The following is a 12,942-nucleotide window of genomic DNA, read 5'->3' on the forward strand; positions in this document are numbered from 1 at the left end:
TGCTGCTCGCCGGTGTGCACTGAAACGCGTTCAGGTGGGGCTGCAGAGCTGTTTACCGCGCGCGCTCACTTCGCCCCGTGACTTTTATTTTCTGCAGTGGCAGGAGACAAGTTTACTTGCCAGTGAGAGAGAGAGAGAGAGAGGAGAGAGAGAGAGAGAGAGAGAGAGAGAGAGAGAGAGAGGGAGAGAGAGAGAGAGAGAGAGGGAGAGAGAGAGAGAGAGAGAGGGAGAGAGAGAGAGAGAGAGGGAGAGAGAGAGAGAGGGAGAGAGAGAGAGGGAGAGAGAGAGAGAGAGAGTGGGAGAGAGAGAGGGAGAGAGAGAGAGAGAGAGAGAGTGGGAGAGAGAGAGAGAGGGAGAGAGAGAGAGGAGAGAGAGAGAGAGAGAGAGAGAGAGAGAGAGAGAGAGAGTGGGAGAGAGAGAGGGAGAGAGAGAGAGAGAGAGAGAGAGAGAGTGGGAGAGAGAGAGAGAGAGAGTGGGAGAGAGAGAGGGAGAGAGAGAGAGGGAGAGAGAGAGAGGGAGAGGGAGAGAGAGAGAGAGAGAGAGAGAGAGAGAGAGAGAGAGAGAGAGAGAGAGAGGGAGGGAAGAGGAGGAGTAGCGGCTTCAGTCATGAGCTCCCTCTCGAGGGGTGTTTTTCATCAACGTTGGGGCTCAGCTCTCAGCTCGGGGGAAGAAAGAGCTTTTTAACCCCAGCACCCCCCCCCCCCCCCAACACCCCCCCAGGTCCTCCCCAGTCATTCCACGCGCGAGGACGCCTCTGAGGATTTAAACGCCCCGCCCCCTTATTCTGTCGTCTGGAGCAAAGTTAAGTCTGGGGGTCTTCAGGCGAGGCGAGTACGATTCGCCCTTTAAACGAACGCGCGCTCCGGACGTGTGCTGGTGCCTCAGAGGGCAGCTGGATAAGCGGATAATACTCCCGGTCCCCGATGGTGTCGCACCGTGGCTGTGAGTTTGAAGAGCGCTTCTCTAACCGCGGGGATGCTGCTGCTGCTGCTCCGGCCAGGCTGGATGCTCCGGCGTAGGAGCTGCACGGCTCCAGCGCTTCTGCTGGCTTTAGCCGCGCTCCTGCTGTACCACACCTCCACCGTGGACAGGGCACGGGGCAGAAGCGGTCCGCAGGGCCAAGGCAACGAGTCCGGGATGGAGAGGAGGAGCGGCATGCTGCTTCTGGAGCCAGAACAGCTTCACTCTCTGCTGGAAGTAAGTGTGAACTTCAGATTGTCGTCAACGTCAGTGAGAAGTTCAGAGCATTGTGGTGGAGCAAGGGCCAAAAAGTAGGGATGGAGGAGGATGCCAGAATGTGGTTATTGGGTTGAGGTGTCTGCTTTTAGCCATTATGCTGCATTTTAATACAATGTACATCATTTTTACATAACAATAACAATAAAAAACAATAATGCAACAATGTTTAATGCTCATTGACCTGGAATTGGGGTGACAGTAACTTTGTCTGGAGGAACCAATCATCCTTATTGACCTATTGAGGTCTGCAGGCCACAGTTGGACGGCTCTGCCTAAAATTGTGGTAAAGTAAAAGTATAAGTTATTTTATTGAAATGATAACTCAGCAAGAAGTATATATATATATATTCTAATATTTTCTAGCTCCTCAAGTAGGCCACAGAGTGTCTTACAGAACTACAGTGGAACTCCTTAGTTCATCCACAGTCTAGTATATGTCTTAAAATTGCACTGTTCCTCTCATTTTGGGATCATTTTGGTCTAAAATAAAGACTGAAGCTTGAAGTTGAGACACAAGAAAAGAAAATTGGATCTAAATTGGAAGAACTTCAATTAATTTAAAGAAAAGGTAGATTACTTTCCTTACAAATCTATCTAGTCTATACTTGGGCAGACAGTGTTTTGGACAAATAAGAAGACATACAAATTTGTCCGCAAGTGTCTGTTTCATTCTGTCTGTACATTCATTCTGATTAGCGACTTAAACTACCTCGAAGCAAAGCAATTACTTACACATAGACCCCGTTTCCACCTGGTCACTTCATGTGGCTTGTATCTGGACTATGTCCTGATAAGATTTTAGCCACATGCATTATAATACACTTGGTAGTCAAGTGTGCCTCCAGTTAGTCAGACTGAAATCCTTTGTGGGACAGGATATGCAAATCTGCTCGTTTCTGTGCATAATTGTTATGTGGGGGAATTATTACTGGTTTTTAAGTTGTAGTGGGAGGAGTTTTGGTTGTCGAATGCATCTTGGAGAGATGGTTGTGTTTACACTGCTGTAACATGTGGCTCAAAGGCGTCTCAGACCTCCTCCTGAAGTAGTTTGACTGGTCAGATTTGTGTCTGGTTTAAATGAGTCTTGGGTGTGTTTGATGTGGCTTGGCCTTATTCAGATATAATCCTGATACTCAAGACACATGACCAGGTGTTAACGGGGTCATAGTCTTTATAGGAAAGCACTGCCAATAGAATAGGACGCTCAGGAACTGCAGCATATGCACCTAAGTGTCTGCTAGAAGGTTACAAAGCCCCAGCAATGAGCGGTAGAACGGTGGAACTGTGTTCTCTGGTGGGATGGAGCTTCATCCAATGCCAATGGGATGGACTGGAGACGTGTTTGAGATTTGAAACTAATCATCCAACATCAGTACCTGACCTCACCCGTGCTCTTGTGGCAGAACGCAGTATAAGAAGTGTTCCAGCATCTTGTGTAATGTGGGGGACAAAGTTGCTACTGGGACCCTTGATTTTAGAGGAAACTGGATGAGCAGGTGTACATGTAAAGTGCCATCCTAAATAAGTTAGGCCAATTTCGCTCGGCCTTACTCAACGCCCCTAAAGTGCAGTCTGTGTAAAATGATCATTCTGATTGAAAGGACTGTACCGTTAGGGCCGAATGGCTGCAAAATGTGCAGCTGTTAGTTGTCAGGATTTCCAATGTCTGTCCTTAATTGGGCACAACAAAGGCAAGACGGTCTCTAAGACGGTGCATCACTGGCAGTTGAGGCCTTTTCTGACAACATTCACAGTCACTGTCAAATCCATGATATTAGTATTTGTTCATGTCTTGTCCATCACTGTAGTCACTTGAATGTGTTTTATCCAGTCCCCTACTGCCCCTTTATTTTAAGTCCTTGTTAAATTTAGTGGACGAGTATTGTTTACTTCTGACGCATGTCTTTGTGGGGGTATTTTTGGAAGAGAAGCTGAAGGCAGGCTGGCAATTGGCTAAGGGACTGCACAGAGGAGGGTTATTTACGAGTGCACACATGCTTCTGCTCAGCACTGACATGACGGACACCTGCACCAGTGCATTAGTGGTGCGGAGGGGAAGCATATGATGAAAGATGTTGAGATTTAAGAAACCTAAGACATCCCAGATGACCCATCACAGGTTTATTTATGCTTTACTTTGGTCCAGACCTTATGTGCTGAGGTGTGTGAGTGTGTGTTGTGAGAGATGGTGGAAGCAAAAGGCTGAGGTGTAAGGTAAAAAAAGGTGGAGAATGGGAAAGAGCAAGTACAGCGGAGAGGACTAGAGGGTGCGCAAGAGAGGTGCCGAGGCTTAAGCTCGTATTGTGGCAGTATGCCTCTGATAATCCCCATGCTAACTAACTCTAAGCAGGAAGTGTGTGTGCCATGAAGTGTGACAGCTGTGTCCCTGATCAGCTGTGAGGAGGCCTCCCTGTGTGTGTATGTGTGTGTGTGAGCGTGTGAGTGTATGGGTGGACTCAAATAGAGTTGTCATTCGCATGTGCACCCGCTTGAACAGAGCCATCCATCAGTGTAACTGCTGCACATGCAGGGTAGCACTCGTGCTATCCCAAATAACATCAGACACACATCCCAACTACAAGCCTTTTGTCACCCAAAACTGTGACGTGGTCAAACACATCGGCCACTTTGGAAGAATGTGGTGTTGCTGATACTTCTGAGTTTTCTGAGGCAGTCTTTGCCACAATTGTACATCGGTAACACTGGTGAGCAGCACATCAACACCAGGCTCTGTTATTTTAGGAAATCCTATTGCTACCTGAACCAGGCCTAGTGATTGCAGCTTTGCTTGAGTCCTGATCCAGGGATGTATGAGGAAGCGAAAGCCGGGGAAGTGAGCGGGTATCCATGCTAGGCTAAAAGCTAACCCTAGCTGACCGACTTGCTATTCACACACCGGAGCTCAGGACATCAGTACTATGGGGGTGATTCTGGAATCTGGGCTCTGAAAAAAAGAATGACAGTGTTCTTGTTACAAGGCTAGAAACAAAGTGATGCTATGCTGTGCTATTTGGCTTCTGTGTGATCCATTGCAGTACTGTAAACCAGCCAATCAGAGCAGAGCGCGACAATTTATTTGTGAGCCCACCACTAAAGGAAAAGCAGCATGTTTCAATCTGAGGCAAAAATAACAGGGTTGAACACATTAGTGGTCATATCAGAATTTTATGACCACCTCTGGCTTGGAATAAACTCGGTCCAGATCTGGGCCTGGCCGCGTGACAGGGTGTACTGGTAGCTCGATAACTGCTAACGTATTGAAGGTGTGCAGAAAATTAACTTCTTGCACATCGAGTGCCTCCCAACGGCATAACAGTGGTGCCTCGCAGGTCGTGGATACCAGAAGAGAACAACAACTCCAGTGAGTGGTACCAAGTAATCAACGAGCCAGTGTGCACCAGTTAACGTCTATAATTATCACCTTCCGTCACCTAATACAGTCCATGCCATGGTGTCTCGCTAGTGTCATCCGAGCCAAGGGTGGTTGTTGCTACTATTTGGTAGGTGGTTGTGATATTCTAATATGACTGCAAATAGGCTTGGCATCTTTTTGGGCATCTTGGCATTTTTTTTTACCCTAAACAGAGTCAGATAATTACTGAAAATACTTAATATTCTAGGGTAGTCAGTCAGTTTGCATTAATTTCTAAATAATTACAGAACTTTGCGTCAAGATTTGAGTATGACTTTGGAAATACAAAGAATTCTGGATTATAACTTATTTTTTATGTTATCTAGCTTTCTTAGTTATTCTACATTGACATCTACATAGTTATTCAACAGCTGTGTGTGTTTTTTGCACACATTTAACATTTCATTTGTATTCCTCTCCTAACACTTTACTAATTCATTGAAACATGTAAAGCAGCACAGGACCAGCATGTTCAAATCATTTTATCTATTTATTTTTAATCAGATTATTCTATTCTATTATTTCAATTATGGAAAACTTTGGCGGTATAGTTACAGCAATGAACATTCAAAACCAACAAAGTTAGCACAGTGTCAAGGTCTTTGAGCATGGCACACCTGTGCTCTGTGCCCTGTGTGTGCATTAGTGTGTGCATGCAAAGGCATCCAAGCCTAGGTCAGATGTCACGAGTTTGTCTGGGCGGATTGAGGCTGTGTGCCTCTCTCATGCTTGTTAAGTTTGTTTGCTGCTCCACAGCAACAAGCAGTTGAACAGAGTCAATGAGTGAGTTGCACAGTTTTGTGGATTACCATAATAGGCAGATTCACAAAAGTGCATGTGTTTGTATGTGTGAGTGTGTGTGTGTGTGAGTCTGTCTGACTGTGGGTGTATGTGTGTTGGACTAGAACGTAACAGGAATGTCTCCATTTGGTCTGACAGCACTTAGTACAAGTGTGTGTGTGTGTGTGTGTGTGTGTTAAAGCTACAGAAGAGCGAATGGAGAAGTGCTGTTACATAATGCGTCAGTTCTGTGTCTAGGCTTTGGGCTGATGCCCCTCTGACTCTCTTCCAAAACGGCCCCATTCACACTTCCTCTATAGCCTGTATAGTCTTCTACTCTACTACTACTACACACACACACACACACACACACAAATCAAGCCTCACAGTATATCAAGGTGACATACACACAGCTTATCAGGATGTATACATACTGTACAGTTGTGGCCGGAAGTTTACATACATTCATTATGGACATGATGGTCATGGCAGTATTGGCCAGTTCAGGGATTTCTTTAACTGTTCTTTTTCTGGGTCAGAATGTGTGGCAGCTGCAAGTTCTGGGGCTCAAAAAGCAGGGTGAAAATATACATACAGATTTTGTTAAATATGCCTTATCAAATTGTACCTTGACCAGATGATTTTAGTAGTCATCAACAAGCTTTTGATAGATCAAAAGCCCAATGTCATCCTGCTTTATCCATCCCACAAACACTGCTGATGTGTGTTTGGAGTCATTGTCCTGTATGAGCACTTAATTATGTCCAAGCTTCAACCATAACACATAAGACTATCCATAACACTTTTCTCCAGGAAACTTTATTTGTTCTTTCTCCATGTGGCGGCTGCAAACATGAATGTATTGTTTATGAAGCAGGGGCTTCAATCTTGGATGGCAGCCTCTTAGTCCATGACGATGTTAAACTTGACTTGACTGTAGACAGTGACACTGGTGTTCCAGTAGCTTCCAGTTTGTGGCAGACCTGTGCCTTGGTGGGTCTTGAGTTGTTCCTGACCACTCAAACCATTTTTTTCCCAGCTGAGGGTGACAGTTTGGGTATTCTTCCAGGCATGGGCACACTGGCAACGCCACTTATGTCTGCAACAACTTGTCTGAATAACTGATCTTAACATTTGTAGTCAAAATTGGCTCCTGGCTTAAATACGTAAATGTATTATCATCCTTTTCAGATCTGCACTGAGCTCCATTCTACTGTGTTTAGATCAATCCAATAAATGCTGTCAAACTAATCCTTTGAATGTAGTAACAGAGAAGCTACCAGCTGTAGTCAATCATGATCACTAGCAGGAAATTAAAAGGCCTTGGCCATAGCAGGTTAAAATAAATTTTAGAATGTTTAGCTCCACTAAATCATCTAAGTGGATAAACAGATATTTTATATATATGATCCTGCATGTATAACGTTGACCCTGTGTTGATTTCTGAACACTCACAAGACGAGTGAGCAGAGCCCATCTCATGATGCTGCATTTAAGGATGTATAAGCCCTGAAAGAAAGCCAGCAAGTCAATCTTGGGGCAGGCAGGTCAGAAGACTGATCAAAGCAATGGCTGTGTAGTGTCATGCTGTGCTATTCTCTGTATGAAGCAACTAAGACCCAGATTAGATTAGGTTGAGGAAGCTAAGCGCTGTTGTAGCTAATTTACTGTTTCTGCTAAATGCCAGTCCATAGATAAGGAGGGGGTGATATGACTCAAAATACTTTTCCATGACATTTTCATGTTGCATGTTCATGTTTACTAGAATACATTCCTAGAAGACATTTTCTCATACTCACAGTCTGAGGACTAGATTTTGCCACAAAGCAAAACAAGTATATGCACTGCCAAGAGCAGATGTAATCTTAGGGAAGTTGAGTTTGGGTCTCCTTAGTCAAATATTAATGTAAAGGAAAGGGAGGACAGTGCCACAGTGCCACACCCATCAAGCATTAGCACTGCTTTCACGGCATTAGGAACGCTACTGTGCAGGCTGCCGACCTCGCACAGCATCGCTACTGCAGCATTAGTCTCGCTACCACAGTGTAAGCATCACTATTGCACCGGCTGCCAGACTTGTCCAGCACTGCTACCAGTTGGTCACAAGACATGTTCATGAGGTTGTGGGCCCTTCACATCTAAAACTGGTAAATATGTGGTCTACATATTAAGGTTCTAAGGACAAGGTTAGGTTTACCAGGCAGGTTCACATAAAATGGTACATGAAACATAATAGATGCCATTTTCTGCCACAGCTCCTTTTTCACAATAAAGGGCAGATTTTTTGGACCCAAACTCCCCATTATTGTAATGCCATTGAAGATTATGCAGGCAGGCAGGCTGTCCGGCAAAACTGTCCGGCTTGCTCATTTTTTCTTGTTTACATTAATGCAAAGATCTGTTTAACCAGGGTTAGAACCATTTAAGCAATAGCTCTTGAGTTGCCGTAGCTCTGTATAGAACAATTGCCTTCACCAAAGTACCGTTGAAGAACCATTCAGTCCTACTATAGATTGGACGTTGAGTGAGTGCAACACATTCTCAATACTTTCTACTGTAATTTGGTGTATTCTAATGTCAAATGGTGTTTTACACATCTTTTGCACAGTACTGTATGTATGTCCCCTTTACTTAAAGTCATAAATGAATTTAATAGGTTTGTTTAAAGATCCCTTTTGAAAACAGTTCTACCTAAACAGGTCAAAGAACCCCTTTTTCAGCATTTCTACTCTAAGTTTACCATTACAGATATGTAAGTCCTGTTACAGCAGCGCTGGTACAGCTTAAAGGTGGTGCTGTACTGAATGAATGATGGATGCTTCACAGCATGAACTCTGTGGTTTGACTGTGTAGGCTGAGTGTAAGAATGTACAGACTGACCGACATGATTGAGTGCAGGGAAACGGCTTGCGTGATGTCGACCACTTCAGCACTTCAGCTGTGTGCTCAGATGTGGAGTATATATAGTGAGTGAAACAGTATTATACTGTGTACAAGGGCTTGCACATGGTACAGGGGCTCATGTGTTTAGTGTGTGTGTGTGTGTGTGTGTGTGAGAGAGAGAGAGAGAGAGAGAGAGAGAGTAGTTTATGTTGAAACTAGCTTGGTGGTTCTGTCTGTTAGCCATGATATTTTTAACTTAGGCCTGTTTACAGACGTTAGACCTTTGGACGTAATCCTTGAAGCCAGTGGTAACAGAACTCCACATCATGAGGGAGAGAGTACTGGCTAGAAGGGGAAGAAGGGAGAGAGGGGGGAGCGAAGAAAGCTTAAATAAAATGTGGATCTCTTGCCAAATCTTCCGGCAGTTACCAAGTAAAGCGTCCACTTAGCATGGCCAAACAGGCTCAGAGACTGTATGTGAATACCAACAAAACTGTCCCTCCCTCTGTCTGTCTCTCTCTCTGACTCTTTCTCTCTGTCTATCTCTAACACTCCTTTTCTTGCTCCCTCCCTCTCTCTCTCTCTCTCCCTCTCTCTCTCAAACATTCTCTGTGAACCTCTCCTAGACATCTGCTGTGTGCTTTTCTTAAAAGGTGGTTAACAAGAAATGATGTGTTTCAAATAAATCCTCAAAATCCTCAACAATTATCAATTATGAAGTAATAAAAACAATTGAGAAGAATTTTAACCGTAATTGAATCCATACTGCCCCTAGTAACTGCCCATGGGTTATGTATTACATTTCATAGTAACAAATAATTTACAATTGTTATTAAGTAAATCTTAAAGAAATTTATATCCTTTTTGTGTAAATAAAGAATACATACAGTCCATATATAAAATCCGATCATTATTACTGACACAGGTATAAAAGACTGAAAAATAAGTGAAAAACAGGTGCATAGTCCCCCACAGCAGTAAAAACAAACACACACAAACACACACACACACACACATTAACTTACACTCCACATACATTATATACTATAGATGCACTGTGTCAATGTTGGTATAACATGGGAAATGTTTACATTACTGATTACATGTGGACACTGGATAAGGAGTGAATTCAAGTGAAGTGTGAGTGGGGAGAAGTCTTTGGTGGGCGCAGGATGACTGAACAGTTGATCACAGTTCCAGTAAGTGCCGGAGCTAAGCTGCAAAAACAATTCGTAATTTCTGATGTCACAAGAACTATGTCATTTACATATCTCAACCAGTTTAGCCCTGCCCATATACATTGCAGTTCTCAAGAGAGTTTCAGCTCTGAGGGCTGTATGAATGAGGAATTAAGTGATTGACTGGAAGAGACCCTCTGTGAGAGATGTCTGCTGGACCTTTCTGTTCATTACATGGAGTAGCTGTAAACTGTCAGGCAACTAGCTATTTAATTATACTGTTATTTATCATGTCGAGTTGTGCTGCTGGTCACATGAACAGATAACGATGCTCTGTACAAGGTTCTTTGCTATTTTTCAGTAAGTCCTATGTTTGCGTACAATGGCCAATGTGGTCTAAGTAGTTGTTAGCCCACCAGCTAACAGTAGTATTGTTAGATGCGCTGGACTTATTGTATTTTTCGGGTCCAAATATGGTTTAAAATATGATTTTCCTTTTTTTTTATCACTGGTTCCTGCTGACTCTCTTGCAGCAGGAGCTTGAGGGTTAATCTGCATCGTAGTAGCTTTAGTTCAGCAAACAGAGGTGAGCTCCAGGTCTGTAATTTGATGGAAATGTCAATCATTTTGTAATAAAATACATGAGATGCAATTTTACTGTTGAAACATTACACTTACTGGACAAACTATGAATCCAGGGGAAAACCCTTTTTGCTTCTGAGCTGTCATTTCAATAAAGGTGGTCTGAGACAGGTTTGGTCTAGGAGAAGAGGGCGGGTCTAACAAATTAGCAGGGGAGTCTGGTCTCTACTGCCAACATTGACAACATGGCAAGCAGTTTTGGCTGCATTTCTGTTAAACTGAAGGGAATGGAAGTTTAATACAGTCATTGTTCAACATGATAAAGACAGCTGGACAAAAAATGAATTATAAGAAGACAAAGGAGATAAAACCTCAAAAACAAAAACACAAGAAAAAATGTAGAATTAGGCCCTTTAGGATTATTAACTAAATAAGGTTTAAAGTTTTAAAGTCCTATTTATAGTGATGGTCCAAAAATCACAAAGATACTACACCCAATAGCTCCGAGTTTCTGTTTGATCTTCTCTGTGTGTCTAAACCATGCATTATGATACAGCCAGTCTGTTTAGATAATGCTAAATTGAATCCTGAAAGGTCTGTAATTAACATTTATCCCACACTTAAACATTTTAGCCTGGACAGCATACTTTGAAGCCTTATCGGAGCCTTCCACTGATAATGCTCCTGGCATCCTGGACACAGAATGAGGGAGGAAGAAGGAGTGTGTGTTTATCGTAATGGCTTCTTGGATTTGGAGAGGGCTTTAGTAAAATGAACCGGATGATGCACCACCCTGGACATGCGAAGCATTCCAAGAATTACACTGACCTTGACTGGATGGCCTAGTGTTATCTGTGTGCGTGGTTGGCTTTTCTTTGAAGTGTGGTCTGATCAGTTCTGTGTCCAACAGTGTTTATGTCTGTGGGTGTGCGTGAATAGGTCTTGTGTATATGAAGAGCATGTGATTCTGCTTGTGTGAGTGTTTGTGTATGTATTCTCTCCCTGTCCCTGTCATATGAACTCTTAAGAGTCCCTAGTGTCCCAGGGGTTATGACCCTTTAGGGACAGGACAGGAGGTGGACCTTTTAAAAATAGTTGGATTATTTAAAGCAGAGTACACTGTGGAATTTAGTGCCACACATAGCAAAAGCTGTCACCACACACACACACACACATGCACATGCACCAATCTGAGACCTGAGTCACTGACAGGATAGACAAGTCTCAAATTCCTGCTATTTTCCACGGATAATAAAAGCATAACTAGTGTGATCTATGAAGTCTTTCATTTGCAATTTTTCCATTGCTCCAAGTTTCGGTTCATTTGTTAGCATGAGTACTGTGACTGTTGTGTGGCTACACAGCAGTGTAGTGACACACTCATCCTGTAATTATTAGAATTTAGACTTAGACTTGTGCCACAGTAGACCTTTCATCGGTTCAAACCTTGGGTGCCAAACACCCTGTAACCAGTTTGTGATCTGTCCCTCCTTAGACCATTAGACCGCCGCAAACACCATCAAGCATTGCCGTTTTAGATCTATTCATCTGGCCATACTGATTTGATCCGTTAAATAATTTAATATCTCTCCATTGTATGTCCTGGATTTAACTCTGACTAAAAGGGTTTTGGCTGAGTTTCCTACAAGTGTCAAAATACGAATGTAGAGCTGGTCTCATTCTAACTGCTCCCTCCGACAGTCCATGTGATGTTAACGCTGCAGCGCTTTTGGGAAATCCATCCTGACTGTTCGGAGGAAATGCCAGGGATAAATGCCGATTTTTACGTCTCTCGCTCTGTCTTTATTACGCCCTCCCTCTCTGTGTTTATCTTTTTCATCCTCTTCTCTCTCTCTCTCTCTCTCTCTCTCTCTCTCTCGTTCGTCAGGGGCCTAGTCCTCTCAGCTTATAAATATTTCCATCTGGGAGCTTGGCCACATCACACTGTGGAGAACTCCACATGCCCAGAGCACTGCACAAAGCTCTCTCTCTCTCTCTTTTGGTCCCTCCCCCTTAGTCCTACTCCCTCCTCCTCCTTCACCTCCTCCTTACCTTATTCCTTAGACTGCCTCTTTCCCTTCACTGTCTGTTTACTCTACTCACTGAAACCTCACCTCCAACTTTAATTTCTCCTCACCTTTCCCATCTCTTCTGCCTCCATCACCAGCCCTTGCTTCTCTTTCAGCCCTTTCCCCGTCTCTCTGTCAGTCCATACTCCATCGTCGGTAGATGATAATCTAAACCATGCAATTACTTCGCGGCATTCGTTTCCCCAGGCCAGCCAAGGCCAGGACCCAAACATTATTATTTCATTACAGAACTGCCCCAAACAGGCCTGAACTGAGCGTTCCCCACAACCGGAACAAGTGGAGGAGAGAGAGAAGGTTTATATTTAAAAAGCACATTAAAAGTGCTGCACATTTTTTAAATGACTTCAGTAAACAGAAGAGAAGAATGAAATTGCTATCCAAATACAAGTAAGATGATAAATAGGTCAAAACAATGTATAAAAGTTTTGTAAAATAGATGTTTGTAAAATGAACAGATCAATAAGCGGATAGGAGTCTCACAAGCTTGACCATCCAGCTAGCAGAGAACCTTATAGGAACATACTGCCATGTTTTTAAAGGTTTCAGGAAGGTTGGCCTGTAGCTTCATAGAAATAATGTTCTGGAAACGTTCTGAAAACGTTTAATGCGTTAAGACGTAATAATGCTTCACATCACAACGTTATTAGAACACAAAATTCTCAGTTAGACAAAAGCTAACACAATGGAAACGTCCAAAGACTGTGTAACAACAAATGTACAAAAAAAAAAGAAACTGGACAGAGTGAACGTTCCAAAAACCTAAAGTTGTAGCGTTCAG

At 43.3% G+C, this 12,942-nt stretch overlaps 1 protein-coding gene across 3 annotated transcripts in view; it reads left to right on the forward strand.

The window, feature by feature from the left end:
* The first annotated feature begins 719 nt into the window (after positions 1-719).
* cped1 (cadherin-like and PC-esterase domain containing 1) overlaps positions 720-12,942 on the forward strand; it is a 64,218-nt gene continuing 51,995 nt past the window's right edge. For all 3 annotated transcript variants that reach the window (XM_072673029.1, XM_072673030.1, XM_072673031.1), the window contains exon 1: positions 720-1,197. In XM_072673029.1, coding sequence (XP_072529130.1) covers positions 976-1,197 — 222 coding nt within the window. In that variant the 5' untranslated portion in view covers positions 720-975. The remainder of the gene's footprint in view (positions 1,198-12,942) is intronic.

The sequence above is a fragment of the Salminus brasiliensis genome, chromosome 2, assembly GCF_030463535.1.
Source record: "Salminus brasiliensis chromosome 2, fSalBra1.hap2, whole genome shotgun sequence".
Classification (NCBI taxonomy): Eukaryota; Metazoa; Chordata; class Actinopteri; order Characiformes; family Bryconidae; genus Salminus; species Salminus brasiliensis.